This window comes from Artemia franciscana, unplaced genomic scaffold (assembly GCF_032884065.1).
Source record: "Artemia franciscana unplaced genomic scaffold, ASM3288406v1 PGA_scaffold_73, whole genome shotgun sequence".
Taxonomy (NCBI): Eukaryota; Metazoa; Arthropoda; class Branchiopoda; order Anostraca; family Artemiidae; genus Artemia; species Artemia franciscana.
The window spans coordinates 554,638-569,864 of NW_027062708.1; the positions used below are offsets into that span (position 1 = coordinate 554,638).

Sequence of the window (15,227 nt, forward strand, 5' to 3'; positions counted from 1 at the left end):
TATTTAACACGTATATAAAATATATTTATATGTGGCAAAACATTTTTGTAAACATATAAAGTCAATAAACTGTTTTGACGGTGAAACTTAAAAATATAAGAAGTGGACTTGATTAGGTTAGTTCCTAAAATCTTTATACTTCCTTTTCTAGCCTTCAAAAATTATTAAAATTAAACTTTTTCGATATTAAAATTTCCCTTTCACTTGCAATAGGTCAATAATGAAAGCAAAAAAAAATCTCAGTTTTTTTCAACGTCCTCTAAATTCACGTCATTTAACAATGGGCGTTGAGGTGTTTATTGGCGGAACGCCTCCCAAAAAACTATAGCTACGTTACAATAACAAAACATTATTTGAATAGCAACTGCCATATTTTTATATCCATTTACTAAGAAATATTTATTGTTTCAAATAGCAAAATAATTTCAGGACATAATGAAAGCATAATAAAAGGAATTTCAAGGCATAATATGAAACATTTCAGGACATAATAAAGGACGCTCAGGGAATAAAAAACCAACATAACAAATATTACACTTACATGATCTAAATAATCACAGACTGACAATCTCTCAAATGGTTTTTGTCTTATTATACAGCTTCATAGCTTTCTTGCTAGGAACTATGTGTTGCGAAAGGCCTGGTCTCTTTTTTCTCTTTTTTATTTCTTCCATAGTTTTTACTTCAAATTCATCATATATTTGTTGTTTAAATGTTAATTGTGTCATACTTTCCTCGTTAGAATCCAAATGAACAGGCATACTTTCACAGTCGTTCTGAACAAGGTCAGTAAAATGGGCGTATTTACACTTCATTCCAAAGGAACATTTCCCTTTTTGGAATTTCCAGCATATTTTTCGCCCATTTATCGTTGTTAATTCTTCGAATCGAGGAGCTAACTTCACATGTTTTTGTAATTTTTGAAGTTCACCAAGCTCAGCTGTTTGAAATTTATTTTCAAAAATTGAGAATTTGGCATTGCCTTCTTCTGTTTCTTCGAGACGGAAAGGGTTCAACAACTGGTGCTTCACTGTGCTGTCTCTTGGGGTCAATCCAGTTTCAGGTATGCCTCCACAAACATCTCTGGTAGTAAATAATTTTTTATTCAAAACTGAGCTGCAAAATAAAAGTTTAGTGTCAAAGCGATTAGGATTAAATAATTTTTTACTCAAAACCAAAACCCATAATAAGTCTGTGTTAAAAGCTATAATTCAACTGACATAAACATTGAAAGTATGGGGAAAGGCCCAACAACTGGTGCTACATTGTATTGTCTTCTTGGTTCAAAACAGTTTGAACCATTTCTTATAAACTTCGCTACGATGAAGAAATTCTTGATTCAGAAGGGAACCAATCAATGTGATTTCGTATTAGAGCGAAGATTCAATTGACACTATAATTCAATGAAATGCATGGGAAGATTATGCAACTAATGCTCTATTGTATTGTCTTTTGGGTTCATCTAGTTTGAGGTATTTTCCAATTAACGTCTTTGGAGTCAAACGTTTCTTGATTCAAAAAATAAATGTTAAAGCAACAATTGAACCAGCATACAAATTCTAAAAATATTAAATACTCTGTGGTTTAATTAGCCAATTCATTGATTAAACTCATCAAATTGCAAGCAATTATAGTTCAATTAGCGCCTAATATATTATTATATTGTATTCCAATGAATTTCAAACTGAATAAATCAAACAATAAAAAAAACTGTACTTCAAAAAGCGTTGGTCTGAAGTGTTTTTTTTTCTGCTAGACGTCAGCAGCAGCAGTATCTTTACAAATAACAGCCTGAAGTTTCATTCTATACCTGCTTCTAGTGGTTAATAAATAAAAAAAAAGTTTTTTTAAATGAAAGTAAGGAGCAAAATTAAAACTTAAAACGAACAGAAATTACTCCGTATAGGAAAGGGGCTTTTCCTCAACGCCTCCTCAACGCCTCGCTCTTTACGCTAAAGTTTGACTCTTTCTCTTAACTCTATTTTTAAAACAGTAGAAACTTTAGCGTAAAGAGCGGGGCGTTGAGGAGGAAAAGCCTCTTTCATATACGGAGTAATTTCTGTTCGTTTTAAGTTTTAATGTTGCTCCTTACTTTCATTTACAAAAACCTGTTTTTTTTATATTTAATTTCTGGACGTTTTTGAATTAATGCATGTTTTGATCTTGGCTCTTCGCACATAAATAATTAAAACGAAATTTGCATATTAATTAATTGCAATTAATCGGAAGATCTCGCGACATTCTAGGACCACTCAGTCGATACGATCACCCCTGGGAAAGAAAAACAAATAAACACGCATCTGTGATCTGTCATCTGGCAAAAAATGCGAAATTCCACATTTTTGTAGATAGGAGCTTGAAACTTCTACAATAAGGTTCTCTGATACGCTGAATCTGATGATATGATTTTCGTTAAGATTATTGGACTTTTAGGGGGTATTTCCCCCTATTTTCTAAAATGAGGCAAATTTCCTCAGGCTCGTAACTTTTAATGGGTATAACTGATCTTTTATATTTAAAATCAGCATTAAAATGCGATTCTTTTTATGTAACTATTGGTATCAAAACTCCATTTTTTATAGTTTGGGTTACTATTTAGCCGGGTCGCTCCTTACTACAGTTCGTTACCACGAACTGTTTGATAATTTAAAAAAGTAAGTAAAAGTCAAAGTTAAAATTTAAAGTCAATAGTAAAATTTTTTATTTGATTGAACCAAGAGATATTTGACTTGAAAGTGATGGTTTTTTTGTATTTCAACTTTCTTTCTGATTTTCTCATTGTTTTATTTCTAATATATTAACTATCTGATTATGATCTAAGAGACACCAAAAACCATGAAATACATGTCAAGGGAATGAAACGCTCATGTTACCTTTGGACTGACATGCGAAGTGGATTTTTAATTTCCAAACTCTTTTATTCCTCACCTAAAATCTACTGAACAGTCAGGGCCCCAGCCAACGAAATTGTAACATCACAGGCTTCAATGAGATAAAGAAGGTTTGAGGAAGTTATCAGGGGCAGAATTGGTTGCTGAAAACGAATATAGGCGGGCTTCATTAGCTATATTTTCAATTTTTCGACTAGTTGAGAGGTCTGAACTTAGAATTTAAAACAGAATAAAGTACCAAGGGAAAAAAGAAAAGAAAAGCGATTAGCAAAATCAGATCTAGCTCCCTATCTGCACATTACTAAAACATACCTAAGTGGTGACACTAGAAACCAATTTTCCTGTACTTGCATTAGAGTTATGTTCAAAGGGGAAGGAACGAAACAAAAGGGGCTGCACAGGAAGGCGACAACATCTTTGCAACTCTATTCCGTTAGTGGTGTCAAAAGAGAAGTCACTTGGAATAAAATAAAGTGTACAGATATTGAATCCTAGCCTCGAATGAATTTCGTCCAAACTAAAAAAAAATTAGCTGCAGAAACATAGCTTTTGATGAAAAAAAAGAGAAAGAAAAAGAAAATGACCACAAATAATACATATGTTATACTACTTTGGCCGAATTATCACACTTCCCGGTACAAACACACAAAACATCACAAAATCGAGGGAGGCATTTACAGTTCTTTGTGCACCTTTTTGGATCAGTGCGACCAAACAGTCCGTCATACATGTCACCCACGATATGAATTTCGCTTGCTGTTTTAGGTATCCCTTTCAACACGGCATCAAGCAACCGCATGGCATATATTTCGATTGTTTCATGTTCAGCTGGTGGCTTTTGGCGAACAAGTGGCACGAATTCGATAACAAAGGCTTCAAGCCAGTACAAGCAACATTCCTCTTGGAAGCTCGGGTTTTCAGGTCATTCACACAAGCCACTGGCCTCTCTCCGAAAGAATTGCACGGTAGACTTAACACCACTTCGAAGCACCAACGTAGAATCCATGTGCTCAAAAATCGAAGGAGCATATGAAAAGAATTAAAAGCTTAGAATATTTTAAAGCTGTTTAAGTCCACTGTTAGGGCTAGTAGAGCCAGTACAGGTCTACTAGCCCATAGCATAAAATAATTGAAGAAAAAAACTGAATGTAGCTTTCTTCTTATTTAACAATAGCGTTTATTTAACAAGGGGCTATACACAAGCTTCCCAAAAACACGAGCTACCTATGACTGCAGTTTATTGTTCTAGGCTGTCTCAGGTGTCCAAAGTATGTCCTTGTTATCATTAGACCAGTGCTGGAAAAGTCTCACAGTTAGTGAAACACTCAGAACCAAGCCCTTGTCCTAAAAAAGATAACTAGCTTTGATGCACTTACCAGGAAAATTTTTCATATATACTCGATGATATAAATAACATTTAATATTAATTCTTTGAACTTCTTCAGTAATAATAAATATTTTAATAACCCTGATTTAACTAGGCAACCTTTATTAAAACATTTTTAGGAAGATATTGAGGGCAGACAAGCACAAGCACTAAATTGTTGGTACCACAAAATTGTTTCAGTTGGTATTTAAGGCTTTAAAATATTCGATAATCAACAAAGTGATGACATTGATGTTCGTGCAATGAGATCGCATTGCTAAGTAGCGCTCCCGTAAAACTTCCGCTAGGTGCATAAGCGTAGCGCAAAGAGGGTGTCCGAGCGTGGAAAGATCTACGTCACATCGGGGAGTAAGCGTGGGGGAGGGGAGAGAACTTGCAAGAACACTTAGTATTGTACAGAGTATAGCTTTTTCACGCTAATGTCGATCAGCTGAAGAACTCGTAAATTCTTAATGCTTGCAAGTGCAAATTAAGGCAAGGTAAATGTGAAAGTACAGTGGAGAGATAATACTTTCCCTCTACTCTTGAAATCCCTCAATAGTGGAACAGGATCTGAGATTGCACCCATGAAGAAATATCCTACCAGACAAAACGCTCAAGAAAGCTCCCCAGAATAAAAATATACCCAGTCTTTGTCTTTTTCCTATTTCTGCAGATATGCGCTTTTTGTCATTGACACAAAGAATTTTGAATGCGCCACCAGATATTTGTTTTCAGCGCTTGTTTCTGCCCTAGATTCCATATGCAAACCTTCTTTAGCTCGTTGAAGCCTGGTGACTATTTTCTAGTGATCTTTATTTATTGTGGGTCCTGGACTAGAACTCAAATGACTTGTAATAATTATAATCAAATTTGCACACAAAAGAGGGGAGGACCTTTCCGTGAGTTCAACCGATCTTCAAACCTGCTTCAAAGACAAATCCTGTTTTCATCCTGAAGCACCATCATTAACAGTCACTCTTGTCTGTCCCCTATGTATAAAATGAAAATAAGAAACTTACCATGGAAATTCTTCTTCATTTTTGTCCTTTTTGGTAATTGGGGTAAATCCAAGAGATGACTCAAACATGCTGTCCTCTGAATGGTAGCTATCTTCTTCAGAGTCAGAATAGCTTGGAACGAGACTCATTCTGACCAAAACCTGCTTCAGTTTCAAATCTATGTTGTATTATCAAACGCTCATGTTGCTCCTGAAAAAAAGAACAAAAACACAAATAGAATAAAACTAACTAAGCTATAATGTGACTTTTCCATCCATGGACTTAATTCTTTCAAGTCTAACTAGGATATAGGTAGCCCAGGTTTTAGCATGGAAGGGGTTATGTCAGACTACTTTCTGTGAGTCTCCTATCTAAGAAGTATTAATATCAGCCCGCCAGGGTATCAAAATCAGAGTGACTGTGCCTCTTTAAAAGTCTGATAAGCAATTGTAAAGGTAGCCTACAGAGGAATTAAACCAAATTAAGGGGCTGTCCCAAACGGTTACTATGAAAAACTATGTCGCCACGACGGGAAAAGTCATAGGCTACTACACAGACAGAGCATTCAAAAAGGTAAAGGTAGCCTACAGAGGAATTAAACCAAATTAAGGGGCTGTCCCAAACGGTTACTATGAAAAACTATGTCGCCACGACGGGAAAAGTCATAGGCTACTACACAGACAGAGCATTCAATGTAAATTTAAAGCTTAACTCAACACAGATTTTAATTCCACACACCAGACTAGAAGCGAAAGCGAGTTTAGATAGTTCAAAGCCTAAAAGTTTAAAGTTAGCTTGTAGATTCATTGTAGCTTTCGCATATACCTCAATGGTTACTATGATTTAGAATGCCCAGTAAAACATGTGCTCTAGTGAGCTACAGCTACAGTTTGCATGGCGAAACTCAAATAGCAGAGAAGGCGTAGTCAAATGCTTACAAATTCGGAAGGCTTGAACAATTTCAAAAAATCTATCGTATTAGTAAGTGACCTTCTAACAGACTGGAAAGTTTTCCTGTAGAGAAATACTAAGTTTTCAGCAGTTTTGGAATTAGCCATAACAGAGTCATAGATCATAATCTTGTTCCCATATTTAATTTACTTCAAAACACTGACCTTCCAAAAGCGAATATATAGTTGTATATTCCAATGTGACTCTAGTTGGATAGTTCTTACATGCACAAATTATCCTGTAATAAATAGTCTGCCCCAAAAAATCATCCGCCCCGTCCCATAGCCCAAAATTAAAACCCTGCCCAAGAACTACTGAAAATTATCGACTGTCACATGTCCCAAATCGCTTTAAATTTCCTAAATGTTTGATCACTAATGCTGAGAGTCTAAATTTTGACAACCTTACTGAACTCAATGTGTAATCAAAATTAAACCAAATTGGTGTTATAGATGTTGCAGAAGTACAGTCCCATGACCAAAGGTCTCTTCGTTTGTAAAATTATTGAGAGTTTATCAAACTCCATCCTTCAGATCACCCACTTGGAAAAAAGGGAGGTAGTGTCTTGTTTTTTTTACCCCAAAATTATTCCTATCCCTAATTATCTGAGCGTCATAAAATCCTTTGGCTAAGTATCAGGCCTAAAGTACTTCCCTGTAATATTATTGCAATAGATGTCTTTTATTGCTCGCCAAACCAAAATACTGATGCAAAGCGTAAATTTATCCAGCAAATGCAGACCAGCGCTGATTTTGTTATCTCTAAGTATCAAAATATTCGACTTCCTTTTTTTGGTTGGTGCCGCCAACAATCTTAAGATGGATCCAATTTGCTCCTTTCACAAAGTTAAGCGATTAATTAAAATACCAATTACTCGAGGAAAAATGTCTCTAGATGTCATCCTTACTAATATGAATAGCTTTTACAGTCCTCTCTCAGCTTTGCACCCATTGGGTGGGAGTTATTATCTTTCCCTCCTCTTCGAGTTTTAAGCATTCATTTTCGATATCTTATAGCTCTTACCGCCCTCTTCAAATGCTGCCATACTTTCCTTTGGAACATGGCTGAGTACTAAAGATTAGTCCAATATTTAAAATTTGCATAACCTTGATGAAAAAATTGTTACTTTTCACAAAAAGCTAAATGCTAAATTTATTTCCGAGAAAAACGATTTAATAAGTCCTAAAGTGACAAAACCTTTATTAATCAACCCATAAAAGCACTAGTTAGAAAAAAATTGAAGCTTTTCAGAAATGGCAAACTGCTTAAAGCTAATAAACTGAGAAAAACAATTAAAAGGTAAATAAGTAAATCTGCTCGATCCTACTACAAAAACAAACTCGAAGAATTGTTTACCAATAAACCAAAAAATTGGCATTCTGAGGTTAAAAAAAAGTTGCATGGTAGGAGTCTAGACCAGCTTAATTTCAACCTACTTGAATCCCTGAAGTTGCTGTTAATAATCTTAAAGGTTCCCTTTTTCCATCGTCCCAAGCTTTCCAGTATTGTCATAATTAAATCACCAACAGATGATTTCTCACCTTCTTTTCCCTCTATCTCTTTGTCCAAGATCAAAAGAAGAATTGGGAAACCAAGGAAAACAAGCGTTTGCCCTTTAGATATAACATTTCCTTTTATTCGTGCTTTCAGTGACTTCCTTTCAAAGCCTTCGACTGTTCTTTTCAATGAGATTACTGAGTATTGCCAATATCTGCAAATACGAAAACAGGGTTTCACAAACCCCTTAAAAAGAAAGACAGAAAACGTTGTTTTGAAGGGGTTTGTCCTATGTCAATCACTCCTATGTTCTTGAAACTATATGAAGGATTCATTGTAGATTGGCTAAAAGAAAAACCCTACCTGTTACTAAGGCAATTCGAGAACCTCCAATCCACTTCTACTTCCCATTACCTGGTTTTACTTATCGATTCAATTGGGAAAATTCTCAAAAAACCAAATTGATGGCTCAATTTAATTTCCATTCACCTTCAAAAAGCATTTGACCTTGTTAATCGTGATATATTAGTTGAGAAACTTCCTTCTTATCAAGTAGATCACAGGTAGTCAAATATCTGAATCATTATTTGGTCTTCTCCCTGTCCACAATGGAGTACCCCAAGGTACTCTCCAAGATCCCCTCCTTTTTTCAGTTATGGAATTTCTTGACAAACGGAAGTTTGTGGATGACCTAATGGTTGTTGAGATGTGCTATAAAAACTTAATAAGCAACCCTATGAGCATCCTCAATGATATTGCAGAAGACGCTACAGACTTAGACATGAGAGGGAATCCCTTCTAAATCTGGGGTAATGTCACTATGTTTCCTTCAAACCTCACCCCATTTCCTAAAGTAAGTGGGGATGTCATCCTAAACTTATACTGGATTTCTACAAATTACATACTCGTTCAAATCTTGAATATGGGATCCAATTGTACTCAGCTCGTCCCCCATCCTCATTAAAAATCCTTGACTCTTTACAAAACTCTGCTATTCGAATATTTTTGTGTGTCATAAGCACACTACTCTGTCCAAGTTAAAAATATTGTCTGGATTGGTGTCCCTAAGTGAAAGAGCATTCGGTCTAAGAATTAAATAATTCTCACAAATCCAGGGTTATGGAACCAAGCATGCTTTATATGCACATACCTTTGCTGGGAAGTCAGCCTGTGCCAATGCCCATTCATCATGGAATCAATTTCAACTGAAGGTCTCAAATCGGAATCAATACTCTCCGTATGCGTATCCCTTTACTGAGTCCCCTCCATGGGAAATGAGTCCACCAGGTTGTCAAGTAAAACTTATTTATATTAACAAAAACTTGGTTCTTAACTATGAGGTCCGGACTATTTTAGCTGAACAGATCTCAAAGGCGTATCCCATCCCTGAATTTGAACATCTATTCTCCTCTCCCATCAGGATCTTCTATTTTGTCAGCTCAATTATGTGCCATTTGCCTAGCCTTGGATGCACTTATAAATTATAATATAGAATCTGAAAATATACTCTGCCTCTCTGACTCCAAATCAGCATTATAATTGCTCCAAAATATTAATAGAATTATCAATGGCAAGGATTTGTATAATATTTGAAGATAGCTTCTTAATCTTAAGACTAAATGAACGAGATTTATTTCCAACATGTTCCAAGTCATAAAGACATCAAATATAATGATACGGTTGATTCTCTAGCACCAAAGGCTTCCAGGTTAATCCCTAGTTCTTCCTCTGACCTTAATTCATGAGATATTATCAGGCAAAGATCCAATGTTAATCACAGTAAATTAATTTTATCCCTGTTTCATACGAGATTAAATACTGTACTTTATTACCAGCTGAAATCAGGTGCCTTACTTCTAAATAGCTTGTTATTTAATTGGAAGCTACATCATTCCCCTTTATGCTGAGTCTGCTTCTCAACAGATGAAACAATTCAGCATGTATTATTTGATTGTATTATTTGAGTGAGGAGACTGTTGCTCTTAAGCGCTTCTGCTCCTTGGCTAAGATTCCAAATACTTATACAGCTATCCTGAATTCTGACCTGTCCTGGGATATTGAACGTAAGATATTTAAGGCATCTATTGATATCTTAAAGAAGAGAAATATTGTTTAGTAATTATTAAAGCATGAAGAAGTTAATTTAAAAGGAGATGATTTATGTATAGATTACATAAAAAAACTAGTTTTTTTAACTGAAAGTAAGGAGCAACATTAAAACTTAAAACGAACAGATATTACTCCGCATATGGAATGGGTTGTCCCCTCCGCAATCCCTCGCTCTTTACGCTAAAGCTTCTAATTGTTTTAAAAAGTAGAATTGTGGCGAAAAGTCAAACTTTAGCGTAAAGAGCGAGGGATTGCAGAGGGGACAACCCATTCCATATACGGAGTAATATCTGTTCGTTTTAAGTTTTAATGTTGCTCCTTACTTTCAGTTAAAAAAACTAGTTTTTTTATGTAATTTCTGAACGTTTTTGAATTAATGCATGTTTGATTTTGGCTCTCCACACATAAATTATTAAAATGAAACTTGCATATTAATTCCTTTTTTGGCTAAATGGCTTTCTCTTAGTTTTGATCAGACGATTTTGAGAAATAAGGGGTGGGGAAAGCCTAGTTGCCCTGCAATTTTTTGGTTACATAAAAAGGCAACTATAAATTTTAATTTTTAACGAATGTTTTTATTAGTAAAAAATATACGTAACTTCAGAATTAGCTTACGTAACAAACTTTTATATTCTTAAATTTTATTATGTATATGAGGGGTTTGTCCCCTCGTTAATACCTCGCTCTTTACACTAAATCTTAAGTTTTGTCAAAATTCTTTAAGAATGACCACTGAATCCGAATGGCCGTAGAATAAATAGTTGAAATTACTAAAAATACTATAGCATAAGGAGCGAGGTATTTATCTCCTCCTAAATACCTCGCTCTTTATGCTAAAGTATTTTTAGAGCCCCTCATATGCGTAATAATCTCTGTTCGTTTTAAGTTTCAATGCTACTCCTTACTTTCAATTGAAAACACTTTTCCAAGTTTATTTTTTCATTGTTTTTTTTTTATAATAATTTTAGAAAATCCTGCGCCCTTTTCATTGAATTTCTGTTCCCCCATGACATATTTCTCCAAGGAAAGATCCTCCCACATAGCCCCCTTCCCTCAACCCCACCCCCAAAACCAAAAAAAAACCCTGAAAACAACTGTACACTTCCCAATAACTATTATTATATGTAAACACTGGCCAAAGTTTGTAACTTGCAGCCCCTCCCCCAGGGACTGTGGGGGAGTAAGTCATTCCCAAAGACATACTTATTATGGTTTTTGACAATGCGGAATAAAATGGCTATCTCAAAATTTTGATCTGTTGACTTTGGAGAAAAAATGAGCGTGGGAGGGGGCCTAGGTGCCCTCCAATTTTTTTGGTCACTTAAAAAGGGCACTAGAACTTTTCATTTCCGTTAGAATGAGCACTGTTGCGACATTCTAGGACCATTTGGTCGATACGATGACCCCTGGGAAAGAAAAAAAAACAAATAAACACACACCTGTGATTTGTCTTCTGGCAAAAAATACGAAATTCCACATTTTTGTAGATAGGAGCTTGAAACTTCTACAATAGGGTTCTCTGGTACACTGAATCTGATGGTGTGATTTTCGTTAAGATTCTATGACTTTTAAGGGTTGTTTACCCCTATTTTTTAAAATAAGGCAAATTTTCTCAGGCTCGTAACTTTTGATGCGTAAGACTAAACTTGATTAAACTTATATATTTTAAATCAACATTAAAATGCGATTCTTTTGATGTAGCTATTAATATCAAAACCCCATTTTTTAGAGTTTTGGTTGCTATTGAGCCGGGTCGCTCCTTACTACAGTTTGTTACCACAAACTGTTTGATTTTGATTGTGCAGAAGAGAGCAGGAGTGAGTAGGAAGAGCCGTCTTGGTACCGACCAGCCTAGTGGCCTTAAACTGCTGGGGACAGGTAGTTCAGGTACCCATACTTCCCACAATCAATAATAGCGCACTAATGTATATAATAGTGTGTACTTATTGTTTGCTGATTTAAGGAGAATAGTGCTTCCAGTGGCTAGCTTTTCTGATGAAGGAGTCAAAGAGGTGAAAGGACTTGATGATAGTCTATATACCTCCCTACAATTTTTGGAACTGGAAACTCAATGACAGTTACATTTCCCCAGTTGCTTTAAATTTCCAAAATTATTAATTACTAACGCCAAAAGCCTTAATTTTGATAAACTTACTGAACTCAAGGTGCTATCAGAATTAAATAAAATTGACATTATAGCTGTTCCAGAGGTACAGTGTCATGACCAAAGGTCTCTTTGTTTGTCAAACTATTCAGAGTTTATTAAGCTCCATCCTTTGGATCACCCACTTGGAAAAAAGGGTGATGTCATGTTTTTACTAAATGCAACCTTTTCCCTAAAATTATTCCTGTTCCTAATTTATCAGAGTACAATGAAATCCTTTGGCTAAGTATAAGACCTAAAGTATTCTCCCGTCCCTATAATATCATTGCAATAGTCGTCTTCTATTACTCGTCAAACCAAAATATTTATGCAAAACGCAAATTTCTCCAGTGGTTGCAGACTGCTGATTTTGTTACCTCTAAGTACCCAAACACAGGACTTTTTCGGGTTGATGATGCCAATGAACTCAAGATGAATTCAATTTGCTCCTCTCTTAAAGTTAAGCAAATAGTTAAAATACCAACAACTAGAGGAAATACCTCTCTAGATGTCATTCTAACTAATCTAAATAGTTTTTACAGTCCTCCTCTTTTAATTTTAAGCATACATTCTCAGTAACTTATGGCTCTTTCTTATGGCTCCCCCTTCAAAATGCTTTCTGATTTTGTTGTTTTTGAAATTTTTTAGCCAGTTTTTTAAGTTGTTGTGCTATTTTTATGATTTTTATGGTTTCATGACTCCAAAATGCAAATTTGGTCCTTTGGGGCTTGTGATAGTCATTTTTTGAAATTAAACATCTTATCTGAAGGAATAAATATCATTAGATTTCAAGTATATAACCCAAGGCTACATACAAAAATTTAGCTGACAAAATGTTGTTGGTTTGTATTATGCTAATTGAAAAAAAATCAAATAAATTAAGACAAAAGCTAAAAATTACTAATTAGTCTTACATCAGCAATTGGGAAACTACTCAAATGTATAGTTGATTCAGTCATTAGGGTTCATTATTTACCAATAGTCTACTATCACCTAATCAACAAGGATTTTGTCTAAATCAATCAGTTGATGCCAACCACATTGATACATACAAATATGTCACAAAACTTATGGATGAGAGATCTAGCCAAAGTGGTCAATGAAGTATGTCACAGGAGACTAAATTCTAAACTCTGTGCAATGGGCATTCATGATGATGTTGTCAACTGGACAATGAAAATTCTTACAAACAGAAAGCAGGTGGTAAGGGCATTTGGAGACAGCAGATTGATCTTCTTCTCAGAAGCAATAGATGTAAAAGGTGGAGTGCCCCAAGGAATGGTTTTGGGTCCAACTTTATTGAATATTTTCATCAACAGCATACCTTCAATCATAACAAATAAAATGTGCTTGTATGTGGATTATTCCAAAATAATTGGTCCCATCCAACACCCACAAAGTACCATAGCCACCCAAGCCAGTGGCATTGCTGGGGGGCAGCTATTCCCCCTCAATAGATTTGGGAAAAAACTACAATTTATTAAGTAGCTTTAAAACTGTTGCTTGTTTTAAGTGTCAAATTTGCTCTTTACTGTGAACAGATAATTTTTCTTTAATTAACCCATGCTTGTTTTTAACATAAGGAAAACAAGAAAAAACTGGCATCCATTACACTTAATAATATGTTCCAAATTAATATTTTTCCAAATATGCTGCCTTTGAAACCTTATCATCAAGTAAAAATGTGAGCCTAGTTAATGACAAAATTGAAAAATATTCTATGCTTCCTGTTTCACCACATTCGCTCAGGTCAATTTTTTCCCTGATATTTAAGGTGCTTTTACTTCCTAAAATCTGTTAGCTCAAGATTAGCTTCACTTCTTTTAAAACTTTCGAAAGTGGAAATAAATACACCCTATAAATCTACAAATAAGACAGAAATGGTATCATTGAAGAATAAGAAGATAGATGTACAGTGAATATTATTTCCTGAATGAAAAAGAAATAATTTAGAAAGAAAATAAAGATTAGTGTTTTTCATAATGATATTTGTACAATAAGCTATGTAGGTCAAATCAGTTGTGGTGTGGTCATGGTATTTTGTATAGGGAGATCTGCTCCAGGAATCCTTTAATTGTTTTAATTTTAATTTCCAGTATTTAACTGAAATTCCAGTTCTTTTATTTGTCATTGAATTGCCAAGTAAGTGCTGATGATAATAGATTTTAGAGGAACCAAGCAGGGTATAGATTAGGCCTATGAGCAGTCCACAACATAAGAAGACATGTTGAGAAAAAATTTGGTAGAATTCTAGTTGATTGCCTTTTGGCTATCTTGGAAAGGGGTTAGATTAGGAAAATGAAACTTTCAGGGATGGGTCTAAAGGCTAAAGTATGTGCCGGGAAGGTATTTTGAAGTACCTTCTCTACTCTTTCTCCCTTTAGAGGGCCCTGAAATTTGCCCACATGACAGGTCTATACCTATTGAAATTTGGACACAGCAACATTTTAGCTTAATTTTCAGTTACCAGTCTCCTTTTCTCTGCCTTTAGTTCTGAAGATGCAATTCCTGTTATTTGAGTAGAATTCTGAGCCATATCAATGTTTTTCTTTCAAAATTTAGGAAATGTATTTGCATATCTTTAAAACATTATAAATTGGGATTGAGCAAAGCTGTGAAGCTGAAAACAATTTTGTTGTACTTTATTCAAGCAAAAGATCTATTTTGCAAGGTTTCACTTTTATAACACACATATTTTTTAAGGTCATCAAAGGTCAGGGCCCTCTAGAGGGAGGAGTAGAGGTGGGTACTTCAAAATACCTTCGAAGGACATACTTTAGCCTTTAGACTCATCCCTGAAAATTTCATTTTCCTAACCTAATCCCTTTCTGAGATAGCCAAAAGTCAATCAACTAGAATTTTACCAACAATTCTTACTTCATAATAGCCTATGCACAATAATCCTAGCATACTTAATATATTTTGCAGTGGGAGAGCCTTTATCTTCACTTCTTTCCTTGTTTTCCTAAGAAATTCATTAGTTTCTTAGAACCTACATATTAACAGAGTACATACCCCACCCACTAATATGCAAATATATACCCAGCATTGCATTCTGAATCTAAATATAAAGTTCACTTGCATCACAAATGAACTTTACCCCCACCCCCATGATGTGCAAATATACCCTGATTTGGATAAAACCATATAATATATAAAATAATCTAATTACACATTCTGAAATACACACGTTTGTTGATTTCAAATATTCGCCTTCTATAAACCCGAAGCGCGCAACGTAGAAAGAAATATTTTGAGAGCGCTGATTT

General features: G+C 35.0%; 1 protein-coding gene across 3 annotated transcripts; it reads right to left on the reverse strand.

The window, feature by feature from the left end:
* Nucleotides 1-368: 368 nt before the first annotated feature.
* Nucleotides 369-15,227, reverse strand: LOC136042155 (zinc finger CCCH domain-containing protein 15-like). Of its 3 annotated transcripts, none has more exons than XM_065727073.1 (3): nt 15,149-15,227; nt 5,280-5,468; nt 369-1,116 (listed from the first exon to the last, which is right to left on the reverse strand). In XM_065727073.1, the coding sequence occupies exons 2-3, from the start codon at nt 5,405-5,407 to the stop codon at nt 573-575; spliced, it is 672 nt and encodes a 223-aa protein (XP_065583145.1). In that variant the 5' UTR covers nt 5,408-5,468; nt 15,149-15,227; the 3' UTR covers nt 369-572. The 3 variants fall into 3 exon arrangements, with proteins under 3 accessions (XP_065583145.1, XP_065583144.1, XP_065583146.1); XM_065727072.1 differs by having other exon boundaries at nt 15,131-15,175; XM_065727074.1 differs by lacking the exon at nt 15,149-15,227 and adding an exon at nt 7,751-7,917.